The 16,182-nt window shown below is 38.2% G+C and overlaps 1 protein-coding gene across 15 annotated transcripts in view; it reads left to right on the forward strand.

Annotated features, from left to right (window-relative positions):
* Nucleotides 1-16,182, forward strand: part of SYNE1 (spectrin repeat containing nuclear envelope protein 1) — a 317,571-nt gene that overhangs the window by 285,314 nt on the left and 16,075 nt on the right. For 11 of the 15 annotated variants that reach the window (XM_037391919.1, XM_037391908.1, XM_037391910.1 and 8 more), the window contains 9 exons: nt 690-852; nt 4,238-4,425; nt 6,582-6,732; nt 9,604-9,786; nt 10,181-10,318; nt 11,035-11,226; nt 12,081-12,414; nt 13,260-13,328; nt 15,322-15,464. In XM_037391919.1, the coding sequence (XP_037247816.1) occupies nt 690-852; nt 4,238-4,425; nt 6,582-6,732; nt 9,604-9,786; nt 10,181-10,318; nt 11,035-11,226; nt 12,081-12,414; nt 13,260-13,328; nt 15,322-15,464 (1,561 nt within the window). The remainder of the gene's footprint in view (nt 1-689; nt 853-4,237; nt 4,426-6,581; nt 6,733-9,603; nt 9,787-10,180; nt 10,319-11,034; nt 11,227-12,080; nt 12,415-13,259; nt 13,329-15,321; nt 15,465-16,182) is intronic. The other 4 variants (XM_037391920.1, XM_037391915.1, XM_037391923.1 and 1 more) reach the window with 1 other exon arrangement.

A 16,182-nucleotide genomic window follows, 5' to 3' on the forward strand; every position in this document is an offset into this window, starting at 1 on the left:
GTTCTTAGCTGGATTTCTCCCTCTAAAACTTACTTATTCAAGGACAAGTCTTCACACTGGAACAGGTTGCCCAGAGAGGTGTAGATTCCCCATCCCTAGAAACGTTCAAGGTCAGCTTGGATGGGACTCTGAGCAGTCTCATCTAGCTGAAGATGTCCCTGCTTATTGCAGGGGGAGTTAGACTAGATGACCTTTAAAGGTCCCTTCCAAGCCAAACCATTCTATGGCAATGTTTAGAAATCACTGGGGTGAAAAAGACCTGTTCACTCAGTGCACTCCACCACCAGTACTGGTTAAATGGCTAAGTAATTTGTAGCCTAAGAAGAACTTTTGTCATCTGTTGGTCAAATGCACAACTAAGTTACTTAGAATGTTTTGGGGTTTTGGTGTGTGTGAGTTCATTAAAAAAACAGAAGTTTACCTTTCTTAACAAATATTTAACTCAACCAGTAAAGGTACAGAAGCTTTGAAAATGCTGCATGACATCAGTAGGCTCTTATTTTTTCTTAACTGGAACCTATGAATCCAAGACTATTTGCACACATAATATGCTTCCGTTACATAATAAAAGAAAACTACACAACAGAACTTGCCGTCAAAGTTACATTTCTCTAAAAACTTCCTGAAATGCATGCTGTGGAAATTCTCCTTCCGGGTGTAGTTATGCTGCTCTTTGATTTTCTTTACAGGGTAAAGAAGTTGAAGGAGACCCTCGTTGCAGTGCAGCAACTGGATAAAAACATGAGTAGCCTGAGATCGTGGCTTGTCCACATTGAGTCAGAGCTGTCCAAACCTATTGTCTATGAAACTTGTGACTCCGAGGAGATACAAAGGAAGCTAAATGAACAGCAGGTAAAATACAAACACTTAGCAGGTGCACGATGACATGGGGAGAACCAAAGTAGAGTGTCCTTGGGCTGCCCATACCCAGGCTCAGTGCTGAGAGGGCATGAGGCAAAGAAGTGTTTAAATATCAAGGCAAGTGGTACTTACTGTGTCACTTATAGAGCCTTCTGCTGGCTTTGACACCGAATCCACCAGGAGCTGATTGACCTTTCCGAGAAAGGTAAGGCATCAAGAGATGTAACCTGAACGAATAATTGCAATTGTTTTTCCTTTGGGGTTTGTGGTTTTTGTTTGTTTGAATTGTCTCTACCCAGAGGCAAAACTGACACCTATTAGACCTTGCAAATTTTGCACATGCTTCGAGATTACTATTGTTTAGCAACCTCTCTAACTCAGTTTTATTTTGCAGCTTGTTTGGAAATCACTTTGCACGCAAAGATGCATGAGCTATACATGTGAAGTTGAAATTGGTTGGTTTGTAGGACACATAGCCTTTATGAATGCTAGAACAAAATAGTCAACACTGGAATGGGCAGAAAAATGTTAAGTCAACCAGGTTTTGGCACTAAAACCAATGTTACTTCTAAGAAGTAACACACAAGTGTTATTAATGAGTGGTGTTTCTGAGACAATAAAGTGCTGGGCAGGGCTAAACATTGCTGTCAACAAAGCAGATACTTGAGATTTTTTACTAGCATTCCTATGCAGTCATCCTACAGTTTTACAACCACTTCTTAGGGGACTTGTTCTGGGCACAGAGACTGGTGTATCTCTGCCTTCTGCTGTTTCCTTGTGGTGATCCTCATGCAGTCACAGTGTGCAGTGATACTCTGTAGAAGTGCGAGTGGTTTAATTTGAACTCCAAAAGAGAGAAACAAGTTAATTATCATGATAGGATGCCATGTTTGGAAATTTGATGATGATTTGATTAGATAACACTGCAAGCCATGATTATTATAATAATAAAAAAAAAAACAAACAAAAAACAAAAAAACCCACCACCCATCTTCGGTGTATGGCAAACAGTATTTTTTATTAGTTGCAGGCTACATCACTATCCACCGCATCTCAGAAGGCCAGTACATTGGCCATCTTCTCAAGTATTTCATCCCTCTTTCTTATTCCGTTAGTGATCTTACGTTCTTTTCCATGTTTGATCTTCCACTGAGGTCATTATATTCCCTGCTGATACTGCTACCCGGTGTTCATATCCAAAATTATATTAAAAATATTATACTGTGAAAGATCAAGGCCAAATTCCATGTCTGTAACTCTGTTATCTACCACTTCAGCCAACAGTCAGTTTTGCAGATTTCTGGTCTCTGTAGTGAAATTAAAGATACAATGGAAGCTGGATATCCTGGGGAAGATAGGGTAACTTCACTGCAGACTTTTCCTAGGGTTGCTAACTGCATTTCAAGGATTACTTATTTGTTTACTTTCTCAATCTGCTACTACTTGAAATGCGGAAAAAAATGTGTTTGCTTTTGGGAAAAAAAATCTGTATGTGGGTGACAGTTGTGCATAAAAGTCATGTTCCTTTGTGAACTAACTCAAAGGCTAAATGCTTTCTAATAAACACAGATCATTTTAAAATCTGGGGAAGAAATATAAGGCTATGGAGAAAAAACAATGTAAGGCCTTTCTTGTAGAAAGGTTCTGTAGGTAAATAAAAAAGTTTAATCCTTAGGAATCCTCAGGTCCATGAACTGGGAGTTCTCACTACTGCTGTACTCCAAAACAGCAGGAAGGAGATTGTGTTACCTGAACTTACTTAACCTCAAGTCTCATGGCTTTCTGGAGTTTGTGTTCAATAGAGTATCTATTTACAGTATCCATCCTTATATAACATTTCAGGATGGGTAGAAAGAAGAGTAAACACGTGGACACCACAATAAAAGAGTGTTTTCCAGGCAAATGAAAGTGAAAGGGCCAGCACTGAGAAAGAAAACATTGTGATTTTCCACTTGATGGTCTCATTTTTCAGCTTGGTGGTCTCATGTAGAAGTTCACAAAATAGCTTTCTGTTTCATAGATGAGAAAAGGAAATAAATTACTTCATTGAGTGCAACCCCAGTTATCACAAACAATCAAATCAGCTGGTTGTTACAAGTTGACCTTGCTCCATTTGAAATTTGCTGAGGTTTTTAGATTCTACATTCAGATCTCATTTCCTGCTGGAATGCATTTTCAGAACATCATACTGCTAGTTTTAAGAAAAGTTCCTCTAGTTAGTCCTTAAATGTATGTAGAGACAATATGTTGACACTATATTTCCCTTGGCATGTTATAGTTTACTTCACTAGCAAAATTATAAAGAGCAGTCCTCAAGCTGCCAAGTTCTTGTTCTCCTAAGTAAACTTCCACATCTCTAACTCTAGTCTTAACAGTTCTTTTCTTCATCTGAATCAGAAGTGAACATAGTATTCTAGATGCAACGTATCACTTTTTGATGTAGTCACGTTAGTACTTCTTTGTCACTATTGGAATTGTTGTTGTCTTGGCTTTGTTATTGTCCATCCTGATTTTTCCATCTAACATTATGATGATTCATTGCAAACATAGGCAGAAGTCAAGCAGGGTTTCTTTTCCTTGCGCTGATCCAACAGCAATAGCTAATTACTTTTATGGCTTGTCTTAATTTGAACCTGTAGTTCAAAACGAGCTGAAACGTTGCTTCAAGATGAAACATTATCAACAGTGTAGAAAAGCCATTGCAACCAAGAAACCAACAGGAGAGATAACACTGATCACATATAAGTGCTAAGACAGTGTAAGTGCATTTTCTTTAGTTGTCCTGAATTTTCCTTTTCCATTTCCAATGAAAATGCTATAGAATTGGAAAGTTCAAGGAAGAAAAATCTCCTCCTAGAGATGCACTGTTCAACACATGCTGCTGCCAATCTCCATGTCAAGCATGCCACTTTGCAGCTAGCTCACCTGAGGAAGAGTAGGTTAACAAAGGGTACCTCCACCGAACCTTTACAGTAGATAAGAACGTATTTTCTTGTCACACTTCTCTTACTAACTGCTGCTTTACAGTGTGATAACGGGAAAGGGCTTGGAATAATTCCACCGTTCATTGGTGATGTTGATTAAATGTGTGTGGAAGATGCTCAGCTGAGAATGCAGTGCTCTGGCAGTTTGTCCCAGGTTATGGTTTGGTGTTTGTAGTCCCTAGGGAGCTGTGCATGCTTCCAGGGTCTCCTGGCTTCATTAATAACTTTGCAATACCACTTGCGCAGATGCAGTCTCTTAATAGGTATTCATTAAATGTGTTTCTCCCATTCACAAGATTATTAAATCTATTTTTTAATAAGTAGCCAAGAAAGGCATTTGTAGTTATGCATGTTTTGCAATTTCTCTTAAGAATTAACTTCTTCACTTGCAGGAACTTCAGAGGGACATAGAGAAACACAGCACTGGAGTGGCATCTGTTCTCAATCTGTGTGAAGTGCTTCTTCATGACTGTGATGCTTGTGCCACAGAAGCAGAGTGTGACTCTATCCAGCAGGCTACACGCAATCTGGACAGAAGGTGGAGGAACATTTGTGCAATGTCAATGGAAAGGCGACTTAAGTAAGTCTGAAGGGCCTACAGGTTATTATTTCCTTCCACGGGCACAAATACAGGATGGGATATATGTTATAGGGTTGCAGTACTGAAGAAAAGGGTGTAGGGGTCAGGAAAAGGTCAACCACTGAATGAAAAACAATAGCTGTTACTGTGTGGGGGAAAAAAAGAAATTCCAGATTGCATTTGTATGCACCTTTATACAAGGTACAGATACCAGTTACCAAATTTTGCTCACAAGGCCTTTGATGGAATGATGTCTTGTTTCCCATGGTCCAGAGAAATTATGAGAAAATAGAGAAAGCTTAGATGACAGCAGTGAATCCAAGAGATTTAGAAAACATGACCTAAAAGGGGGAGTTGTAACACTTAAGTTTACCACAGAACTACTGAAACTTGGGGAAACTAGTTACTGAATGGTGGAATGTTATTCCAGGTGTTAGTTTTCATGCACCTGATGTTCCTCTGCAGTTTGTCTTATGTCCGATTTTGTTTATTTGAAAGAATTGTAGGACTTGACGCTCATATGGAATTTCCTCATCTGCCCACCTTAGCTCTGCTGAGCAAGCGTGGGCTACAGCACCCAAACATCTTGGGTGTGGTCTGGTTTACTGCTCATGCTTAGACCATCTATACCCTGCATGTCCACGGTATCCAGATGATTCATTGTTTTCTATTTACAGCTAGGATAGCACGGGTGGGTTTGATAGTCATAGTGATGTAGGCTAGATTGTGCCAGTGCTATGTAACCAGTAGTAATACATGTTAAACTTTTTGAACTCCTCTATTTGTGAAGATCTTGCCTGTATCTTTTTAAGTTATGAATCTAATTTCTCTGATGTTTACATAGTCACATCAAGAACTCTAGGTGAAGTTTATGACTTCAAAATGCTGAATTGAACTTTATATGATCTTTGGTTTTGTGGGATATTCTTAATGTATTTAGTAAAGGTTTTCTTTATTTTGTGCAAAAAAAATGTTGCTGTTAAGTTGTGCCGCCTTATATCCACAGACTGCTATCTTTGACTGATTTTATAATATTGCTATGGTAATTCTTGTATAGTGTATATATATAAATACAGCTTATAAGTTCTATTTTTGACACAGTTTGTCTTGAAAATGTACAGCTCTTCATACCATTGTGTCCAGCAAATGAATTCAGAACTATTTTAAGTTAATGTGGAATAGTGCATTGAACTCTATTTTACTTTCTTGCAATGCACACTTTATGCAGATTTGTAAGTTAACTGAGGTATCAGTATTTAAAATCTTTATTGTACTAGAAACAGTTATTCATGTTAAAAAGCAACTTTCCAGTTGTCAAACTTAAGGTTAAACATCATTGGCAAAGCATAAATTTTGCATGGATCAGGTCCTTTTCAGACTTGCATATCTAAGATTTGGGAAAGATGTATTCTGTATGTAAAAACAGACAAAATTCTGCTTTAATACAACCTGTCCAAAAAAAGAGCTTGTTATTTGGAGTCAAGTGATGCTGAAGTTCTTGGGATTTTACAGTCTCAGTATCAAGCCAATTTGATTTCAGGGTCAAGAGTCAGACACTATTTTTACATATTCAACTGAAGTCAAGGGGTGTTTTTAAGTGTTGGAATAACTTTTAATTTTTTTAAATAGAAATGTTTACAGTGTATATTGAGAGATAGCATTTTACCACTTGTTGGTGAATGCAAAAAAAATTTCATATCCCTTTGCAATGCAGAATAATGACTGAGAACTTTAAAATACATCCTGCAACTTCTTAAGCATTCTGTAAGAAAAAGCTCTGCAGTTGAAGGTAGCATGGAATTTCTAATCTCTAAAATACTGGCTTAGGTACCTACCCTGTGTCTGTATTTCAGAAGTGATTTGGCATGTGCTCAGATTTTTAGAGCTCGTATTGCATACTTAAAACTTTCTTTTTATACCGATGCCAAAATTAGATGCATTAAAAAAAAAAAAATGCCATCATCTTATTCTAGCTCAGTCTGGAATGAGCCAGCCTTCCCTGTGGTCTGTTTATCAGCCTGGCTGTCTGAGTTAGATTAAAAACTGGTTATTGTCTGATGCAGCGCTACTTTGCTGTTGTAGACGATTAGTTAAAGTTGTGTAGATCAGCTGGCCTTCAGTCTGAGCATTCCGTAATTTTCCATTATCTATTGCAGAATTGAAGAGACGTGGCGGCTATGGCAAAAGTTTTTGGATGACTACTCTAGGTTTGAAGACTGGCTAAAAACCTCTGAGAAGACAGCTGCTTTCCCAAGCTCCTCTGGTGTGCTTTACACGGTTGCTAAGGAAGAACTGAAGAAATTTGAGGTGATTTATAATAGTCGAAATGTAATATCTACTGATCACATTACAGAAGCCAGCTGGTGTTCTTCCTTCCCATACACAAGTCACTCAGCAGAGACACTGTATTAATATAGAGGAGTTGATGATTTTGTAGCAGCCTTCAGTAGCAAGTTTCTAGGATGAAAATAAAGTGGAAGGTGGCAACTGAAAATACTAATGAATCAATCCACTCTCACTTGCTTTGTTCACCAAAGTTAGCACCTTTTTTATTTCTGCAACTTTTAAATATGTTTAGTCAGTAGGTGCCCCAGAGCATTCATAAATCTCGCTTCACCAAGCACCTCTTCAAATGCATGCTGTATGTTTTAGCTTTTGCTTTGGCTTTATCCTTCCTCTTCATTCTGTAACTCTCTGAAACCAGCCCTCAGAACTCTTTTTGTTCAGTGTCCCCATTTTAGATCCATATACCTCAAATTCATCTTTGTGCAAATATTGTTATATGTCCACATGATATCCCCTGTGACTTAAAAGTTAAGTGCATGCTTCAAAACTGACAAGCTGTCACTTCAGTCAATGCTTAAGAGCTTGTTACATAACTCTGTTGTGTCTACTACAATGTGGTGGCTTGTCTAATAACTCAAATGGCATTTATTCCCGTGTGTAAAGCACACACACATGTCATGTGGCTGGTCACAGGTGAAAATCTTTTGCTTAGCTTCGTATTTGCAAGGAGCATATCAGGACAAGAGAGGAAAATAATTCTGAAGAAAGAGAACAATTTAGGCAATTCTGTAAAGTGCTGTAAAGTATTTGCTATGGAAAAGAAATGCAAATTTTAAACAGTGTCTTAATACCAGTTAATACTTTTTGGTTCAACAATTAATTCAAAAACATAATGAGAAGCACTGGTTGAAGTTTTATAATTGACATTCACATTTCTGAATTTAACAGCCAGGTTTTGTTGTTAAACACTGCTAGACTTCATTATGGTGAGGTGGGTTACCATAGTATAAAAACATTTGCTTCCTGGACACAAGTCTCAGACCTCCTTCCCATTGTCCCTTTTTTTCAGTGATCAGGATCTAAATCTCTTGTTTAGTGATGAGAAACAGTACCAAAAATATCTTGGCTGTCTTTTTTTACAGCTAATCTGACTGCCCAGTCATTGTCGTTGAACCTCAGCCTTCATGGTGACATTCCCTCTCCTGCAGACTTGTGGACTTTTTACTGTCTACAGTTAAAAAAAAAAAAAAAAGCCCAGCAGACCATGCAAGACCCTTTCAGTTCCTGAGTGCGGAGGTCAGAGATAGATCTTGCTAACTTCACTGCACAAAATCAAACTCCTTCCTCTCCAGTACTTTCTGGAGAAATGAAAAGAGTTTACAGGGAAGAATGCAACAGATGCATTCTTGTGTAGCTGAGCTGAAAAAATGGAAGACAAATACACAGCTGTTCTTTTGCTGGACAAGTCTTGGTAACAGGTGAAACACAACTGCACACTTGTAGGTTTCATGATCCTAGTAAATACAGTCAGATTTGTGCCTCTGATATGAGAATTGCCTCCTTGTGCAATTTGAAGTGAATTCAGTTCTACTGAGTTTTCACTCCTGTTTGCTCAGTGTTGATTGCTCCCTACCCAATTTAAAGGCCATGTAATGAGGGGAATAGGTATAACTGAGAGGACTGTGACCTTGATTTTTTTTTTTTTAAGTAGCTTTGTTACTTTTGTCTCTGGTATTACAGCAGAAATGTGCTTATTTTATTTTTAGCTTTGACTGGTACAATATAAAGAGTATATATTGTTTATATAGAAATCTCATGTGTTAGCTGATTTTAATGAAAATCTCTGTACAGAAAATCTATCATACTTCTCCTGTCCTTAGTAAGGGTGGTATCTGATTTTGGAATTGATTCACTGTTTGTTTTCATTGTGAGATACCAGAAAGCAAGCTTATAGAAGTAAAATGGAAGCCAAAACCTACTTATATTCAAAAAAGAGCTGGTGTAGTCTATGTTTTTAAGTCTTCCTTTGATCGATTGCTTTTCTGTTTCTTTGACAACATAAAAAAAAAGTAGGGTTTTTTTTAAATTATTCTTTTTTTTATTTGTTTTTGAAGGAATCAATTCAGTCAGCTTTTTACAATATGCTTTCTCCAGTTTGCTTTGTGATTGCTAGTCACAACATGAAACTCATGGGCTAAGTCACCTATTGTTGCTGCTCCCCAGCTGGGTGACCGAAGCTTTTCTAACAGTAGAGGAAGCACTGAAAGTACATGGTGCAGACACTTGTCCAGCCACAAGTTGGTAGGGATGTTCACTAAATCTTCTTCACATTAAAATTTTAAGACAAAACTTACTTATATACCAGTATACTGAAAGTAAAAAGATGATTCCTTCAGTACCGTTTTTCACTATTTTTGGTAAAAGTATAAACAATTGCTCAAACGTCTTCAATGTTTGCACTTCAGCAAATTCAGTGTGTGTGAGGAAATCCAGTGAAGCCACAGGAATCTTGGATTTCTGTTCATTTTAAAAAAAATACTTCATATTCATTGTTTGTATTCTGTTCTCAGATACGAAGGCATACAATTGAGTCAAAAGGGGAGTCTTTTTTTTGGTGTGCTGATTTGCCATTTCAATGGGTATTCATGTTGCAATTTCTCATCCAGTGAATTGTGTCAGTTTTGTAAAGTCTTTTCCTTTTTTGCTCATTTTAATTAGAAGGCAGCCTCTCATTATGATAACCCTCAGGAGGTGTCTGCATCCATAGCAAAATCTTTCAGCTAACACAGGTCAGAATGTAAAAGCAGGGTCAGAATAAAGGGAGGCAGTAATATATGTATCCTGATTTCAGTTATTAAAAATCTGATGGTGTCTTTTGTTCATTTGCTTTAGGCCTTCCAGAGACAAGTGCATGAAAGTCTGACTCAGCTGGAGCTGATCAATAAACAGTATCGCCGCCTGGCCCGAGAGAATCGCACTGACTCTGACTGCAGCCTTAAGCAGATGGTTCATGAGGGGAACCAGAGATGGGACAACTTACAAAAGCGAGTTACCTCCATCCTGCGCAGGCTAAAAGTATTTTTCCATTTTTTAGCCCTTCAAGTTCACTACTGTACTTACAAAACAGGAGTGCTCAAGGAGCTTCCTGGTTTAATGCATTTGCAGTGGTTTTGAGGGGATTTCTATCTTTGGAAGAGGAAGGGAGCTCATCAGTCTACTTTGCCTGAGGTAACCAAAGCATGAAATCTGTAGGGAAACGCTTGGTGACCTCAAACACCACCTCCTTCACAGAAGATAACTTTCATAGGTCAGCTAATTGCAGCTGTAGATGGTGTTACTGAAAAGCATGTAGAAAAGGAAAGATGGTGTACTGAGTTGGGCATGATAGCTGTTTCCTCAGAGAACCACTATTGCTGGGGGTTTTTGAGTTGTTTGGTTATTTCATGCTACTCCATTTTGCACTCCCCAGCATTTTATTGGCCAGCGTGAGGAGTTTGAGACAGCACGTGATAGCATCCTGGTATGGCTAACAGAGATGGACCTGCAGCTGACCAACATTGAGCATTTCTCAGAGTGTGATGTCCAAGCAAAGATAAAGCAACTTAAGGTAAAGAATAATTGAATGGTAACAGGAGGAGGGATGAGAGAAGGAATAAAAACATTCATGATGGGAAAAGAATTTAAGAAACAATATGCAAAAAATGCAGCTCAACACAGTCCCTTACTGGCAGACTGAGACTTTAGCCTCAGAACTTATGGGCTGTCAGGTTTCAATATGTACTTGTCTGCCAGAGTAAAAGATCTCTGAGCTGTGAAATTGTTCAAAAAAGCAAGGGTGATAGTCTCCATTCCCTAATCAAAAGAGGAAATGTCAATAAAAATTGTTGATGTCAACTCTCCATTATTGCTGACACCTAAGAATTACATTTGTCAGCCATTTCTGCATCAGAAAAGTCATTATCTGGAGAGAAAAATAGCAAATGTCATATTATCCAAAATTCCAGTGTGTTAGTTTTAGCATCTGTGTTCATTCTAGACATTTGGTCATGGTCATGGCTTGTTTAGAGAAGAGCTTTCTTTCCAAATACAACAAGCGAGGAATGAGATGGTAAACCAGTAAGTATCACTGTTTTTAAGCTAGAGAGACTGTGGAATGCTAAATTTAATTGCTCACTGTTGCTCATGCCAGAATATTTGGAACAATCCCTGTTAGTTACCCACACACCACTCTTGCTGAAAAATTCTTAAGGTTTGCATTCTTAATAACTTAGGTTGTTACAATGTTGGTTCCATTGATAAAGCATGGGCTTCTCTTTTATACAGGCTTTTCAGCAAGAAATTTCACTGAACAACAACAAAATTGAGCAGATAATTGTGCAGGGTGAGCAACTCATTGAGAAAAGTGAGCCTATGGATGCAGCTGTCATTGAAGAAGAGCTAGATGAGCTGCGTCGTTACTGTCAAGAGGTCTTTGGACGTGTGGAACGCTATCACAAGAAACTCATCCGCCTTCCTGTGTGTATACCTACATACCGACGTATTTGGTTTGTTTGCTGTTTTACAAGAATGAGGAGAGAGAAAGATGCTGAAACAAACTAACGTGAAACTTCTGTAACTTTCCAAAAATCCTGTGGTTTAATTTTGTTACAACCCTGACCTTCTGCCTCCCTTCATTATCTGCTATTTTTGTCCTGTTCAGAAAGCAAACTCACTAGATCTGGAATTTTTGTAAGTCATCATGAAAATCCATGCAAATTGGAGATTTTTAAAACTTTATTAATGGGGGTAGCAGTGTAGTACTGGCAGTAAGAATAAGAACATCTCCCTGCTCTGTCAGATAGCTTCATTGGCTGCTTATTGGGTTCTGTTTGTTTGAAACACAATGGTAAAACGATTTTTCCCATCAGAATAAACATTTGTCTATAGAACTGAACACACAATTGAATAGTGATTTTTGGTAGCTCAACTCCTGTGGAAGGAAAGGAACAAAACCCAGGATTTTTAAAATATGAAAGAATATAATGACACTAGCATTTGTGATAAAGATCACATATACTTCCTATGACTTGATTCCAGAGTTTTCTTTAACTTGATGTCTGCATTGCAGTGGCATCAGTAAAAAGCCTGGAGACGCTTGATGTGAGACTCTGTGGTGCCTTAAGTTATTAAAATGAGCTTGCATTATGAATTTTTTTGTTGCTTTGGTTTTTAGTGCACCTTAAAATAATTAAGGAAAATGCAAAAGAATGCAAAATGGAAACCCCATCACTGTGACTGTTGCTTAATGCTACTTTATTTCGCCAAGCCAGGTTGACCATGCAGTGCCTCTGCGCTTTTCATTGATAGTTCTGTTTGCATTATGCTTCTAGCTGACAGATGACGAACATGACCTCTCTGACAGAGAGGTGGATCTGGATGAATCAGCAGATCTCTCTGACATACACTGGCATGACAAATCTGCGGACAGCGTTCTCTCCCCGCACCCATCTTCCAACCTTTCGCTGCCTCTTTCCCAGCCGGTGAGAAGCGAGCGATCAGGTCGAGATACCCCTGCAAGCGTGGACTCCATTCCTCTGGAGTGGGATCATGATTACGACCTTAGCAGAGACCTGGAGACAGCAGTTTCACGGGCACTTCACTCTGAGGAAGAAGACGGAGGACAAGAGAAGGACTTCTACCTGAGAGGAGCAGCTGGTATAGCAGGTATGGTAGCAAATTGTGCATTCTTTTTTCTGCTAGTAAAAAAAAGCAGATGTTACATGTGTGATTGCTTGGCAAAGATGGTCATGGAAAAGTATTTTAAATAGGCCCCGAAGATTTTGAATAACTTTCCCTAAGTGATCCCAATGGCCTTCTGGCCTTAGACACAGCAATGGAGATTCCTGGATGACTACAGCCTTGGAAAATCTCAAAGGCGTATATGATATGACAGGGAGTTGGCTGTGTCTCTGTGCTTGTGGCCTGCCAGATGGGATATGTCATCTGTAACAGCAATGCGTCGTAAGTTATTCTGACTGAAAGAAACTGTACTGGATATGGCAAGAAGTACAGAATAAACCGGTGAAGAAATGCAGTGGGAGAGACCTGCAGACTAAATCATCACATGCTTAAGTAAATCTTAACTCCATCCTTAGATAGGCAAGACTCCAGCAACTGAGTGTTTAGCCTGAGGAGGGATCTTGGGTTTTGCTCTCCGGTGAAGTTGGAAATCCTTTCTAAGTGTGTGTGCTTTGTGTAATAAATCTTAATGAGTGAAAGTGCCCAAATGCAGCCAGCTGGGGGGGAAGACATACTGGTATATTATATTCTGTTCTTGTGGCTGTCTTTTGCTTTCCAGATCATTGCTCTGAAAAGAATCAGGTTTGCCTGGATATTAAGAGACTTTTGTAGCAGGCTCCCTGGGTTTCAGTCTTCATCTTTTTTCCTTCTCCAGAAAGGATGTTTGCTATTGGAACCATTTATATATTCCATCCCATGAAAAGGACTCCTGCTGTAAGGAGACAGCCATTGCTGAGCTGTCAATTTAGACTGTGCTTTTATTTTTTCAGATGTAGAGATTCCTGAAACTCTTGAGGCCTATGTAACACTCACAGAAAACGCGCTCAAAAGTATCTCTGGTAGGCATCAAAAAAGACTTAAGAACAGTCAGATGCAAATACCACAGTGCACAAGCATAACTTCTTTCTCTTCTCTTAGCATCTACTATACTTTTCACAACTTAAAAAGATAAATATTTCTTACATGGTGGCATTGGCATGTTAACATAGAAGAATCCTGCTTTTCTATTGCACTGAAAAGTATTCTTGGGTGCATGGATGAAACAATGGTGTTTGAAGTACTGGCCCTCACACCTTGGCTAACTAAACTAAACTGGCCATTAGGTTACTCTGATCTTTAGTCTCTGGAGTCCTCAACAGGACTTAATACTTTGTTACATCTCTGAGAGAAGAGTGGTTTCTATAAAGATTAAGGCAGAAGGAAAAGATAGAGAGCAAAACCTAATTGTTCATTTCTGTACTTATATTTTTAACACAGCCACAGCTTGGATTATTACTTAGGTATAAACTTTTAGGTTAGTTGTTGCTTCACGTGATAACAATGCCAAGGTGAGGTACTGTAGTCCAATGTCTTTGTCTTAGTCCTTTATATGGGAAGGTGAATTTTTTTTCACGTATTTTTTACACAAAATTAAACCTACTGTTTCATTTGTTAGATTACTCTCTCAGAGGGATTAAATGCATTTACAAATGCCTTCTCTCATGATTTCACAGTTTTCCTCTTTTGAAATAATTACTTCATCGCAAATTTGAAATAACAATCTAAAGTCTCAGTGTCTGTGGCACAGACCTCAGGTTCACTGTCCATTTTTTTTCCCGCGAACTAGTGAAATATTATTCTGATTGATTAAGAGTATAAATAGTAGCAGTACATATAGAAAAATATATGTAGAATATATTTATATATTTTCTGACCTGTGAAAATTTTGAAAGTAGCGAGGGGAAAGCAATGTTGAGTATTTTCTTCCGACCACTTGGGGTGAGGCAATGTTTTGTATGAAAAAAGCTTAACCATCAAGAGACTCCATTTTCTGTAATTAGGTGGACAAAAGGCTCTCCTTCTTTATGCATGCTTTTAATTGTGTATGAATAAATTTGAACTGTCTTCGTAAACAGATGGAAATCAGGCACAATGATAGAATATGGATAAGAGGGATCTCATGTGGTCCTCTGGGCTTCAGCCTGCTTCAGATTAGAATTGACTGCAACTAATGCATATCACAGAATTCAGCTGAACTCTATAAAGAAAATACAAGATAGTTCTGCTTCAAAAGCATTGGTCTGAGTTCCAAAAGGCTTGGATAAATACCACTTTGCAGATCTGTTAAGCATAACTTTTATCAAACGCCTAGTTGGGAAAATACTATAAATTTTACTGCTTAGTGTGATTCCCTTAGTCAGTCATGGACTACTTGCTGTGGGCCTTCAAGACATCCAGTCATCTATAGACTTTGAGAAATAAATTATAACTGTATTGCTTAGTGTTTATATACCGCTTTTTATCTTCAAAATTGTATACAAATAGGATCCTTTCATGTAGATCGAAATTCCACTATATTTTAGTGGAGAGAAGGAATACAAAGAGAAATGAGGAGAAACCAAATTCTAACGTGGATTTGGATCAGGAGTTTGGGATGTGATGTTTTATTTGAGAGTGTTTGTGAAAGGCAGCAAGGCATTCTCCAAAATCAGTGAAGTTAGAGCACACCTTGCCAAGAACTTTCCCCTTCAGAGAGATGAGGAATTCTCTGAAGGAAAAAAGTCACTTCAGAATAGTTTGCAAGCCTGCTTTAAACTTTGGACTCTTTCATAGAATGCTTATGACAAGCATGTTCATTGGTATAGTCATCTGTCCTCTGAAAGTCACTAACACCCTCTAATGTAACTTGTAATCAGTTTGCTTTGGCATTGTACCACTCGTAGTGCTGCAGTCAACATTTCTCTTTTACTGTCTAATCTAGATAATATTCCTCACATTGATCTGCCTGGGCAAAAGGTAAGAAAAACTTTGGCAAAACTTGAGTGACAGTTACTGTTTTTGGTTTTGATACAGGGGAACCTGGTGCCCTGGAAGCACATATCCGACAGCTGGACAAGGCTTTAGACACCAGTCGTTTCCAAATACAGCAAACGGAAAACATCATCCGCAGCAAAACACCTACAGGACCAGAGCTGGATTCCAGTTATAAAGGATATGTGCGTGAATTTTGGAGCACAAGTTGATTTGCTTTTGAAAGATATGTAACTGTTTCAACAAAGCAATTAGATATTACTGCTTCTCAGACTTACTCGCTCATGTGGTTGCAACCCTTAACCTTAACGTACTATTGTTGTTTGTTATTAGTGTGTTTACAATAGCATAAGATTACAGGAACATGACTCTTGAGGAGTTTATTTTCCTATTACATTTTTGCAAATGTCCAAAAGTACTTTCTCACACGTGTTTTTATCCATCTAATGATGATATATCCTTGTTAAAAATTGCCCTGCTTTTAAGAGCAGGTTTTATAGCTTCATGCACAGTATTCATCTTGCTGAGAATTACAGACATGCATCATGGTAAGCAAGGTTGCATATATGGAATGCATGAATGAAAATTTTCTCAAGGAGATTTTGTAGAAGAAAAATCTCTCTCTAAATCATTCAAATAATTTCATTACCAACAGAATCAAAAGATTAGCTGCTTGCATGCACAGTAATATTTCCACACTTACGTTCATTTTCATCACATCTTCTAGTGGTCTCTGCCATAGTGTCTTAACATTTAGAATAGATCCACCTTAAGTCATCCAGCACAAATGGCACAGAGTCATTTCTGTTTAGTCTGAACTTAATGCTTTAAGCTTTTATTGTGTCCATATATATTTTTTTGATAGCATCAGGACAGATTGTTAAAGTAATAGATTTTTATCTT

Source organism: Falco rusticolus, chromosome 6, assembly GCF_015220075.1.
Source record: "Falco rusticolus isolate bFalRus1 chromosome 6, bFalRus1.pri, whole genome shotgun sequence".
In the NCBI taxonomy this organism is placed as follows: domain Eukaryota; kingdom Metazoa; phylum Chordata; class Aves; order Falconiformes; family Falconidae; genus Falco; species Falco rusticolus.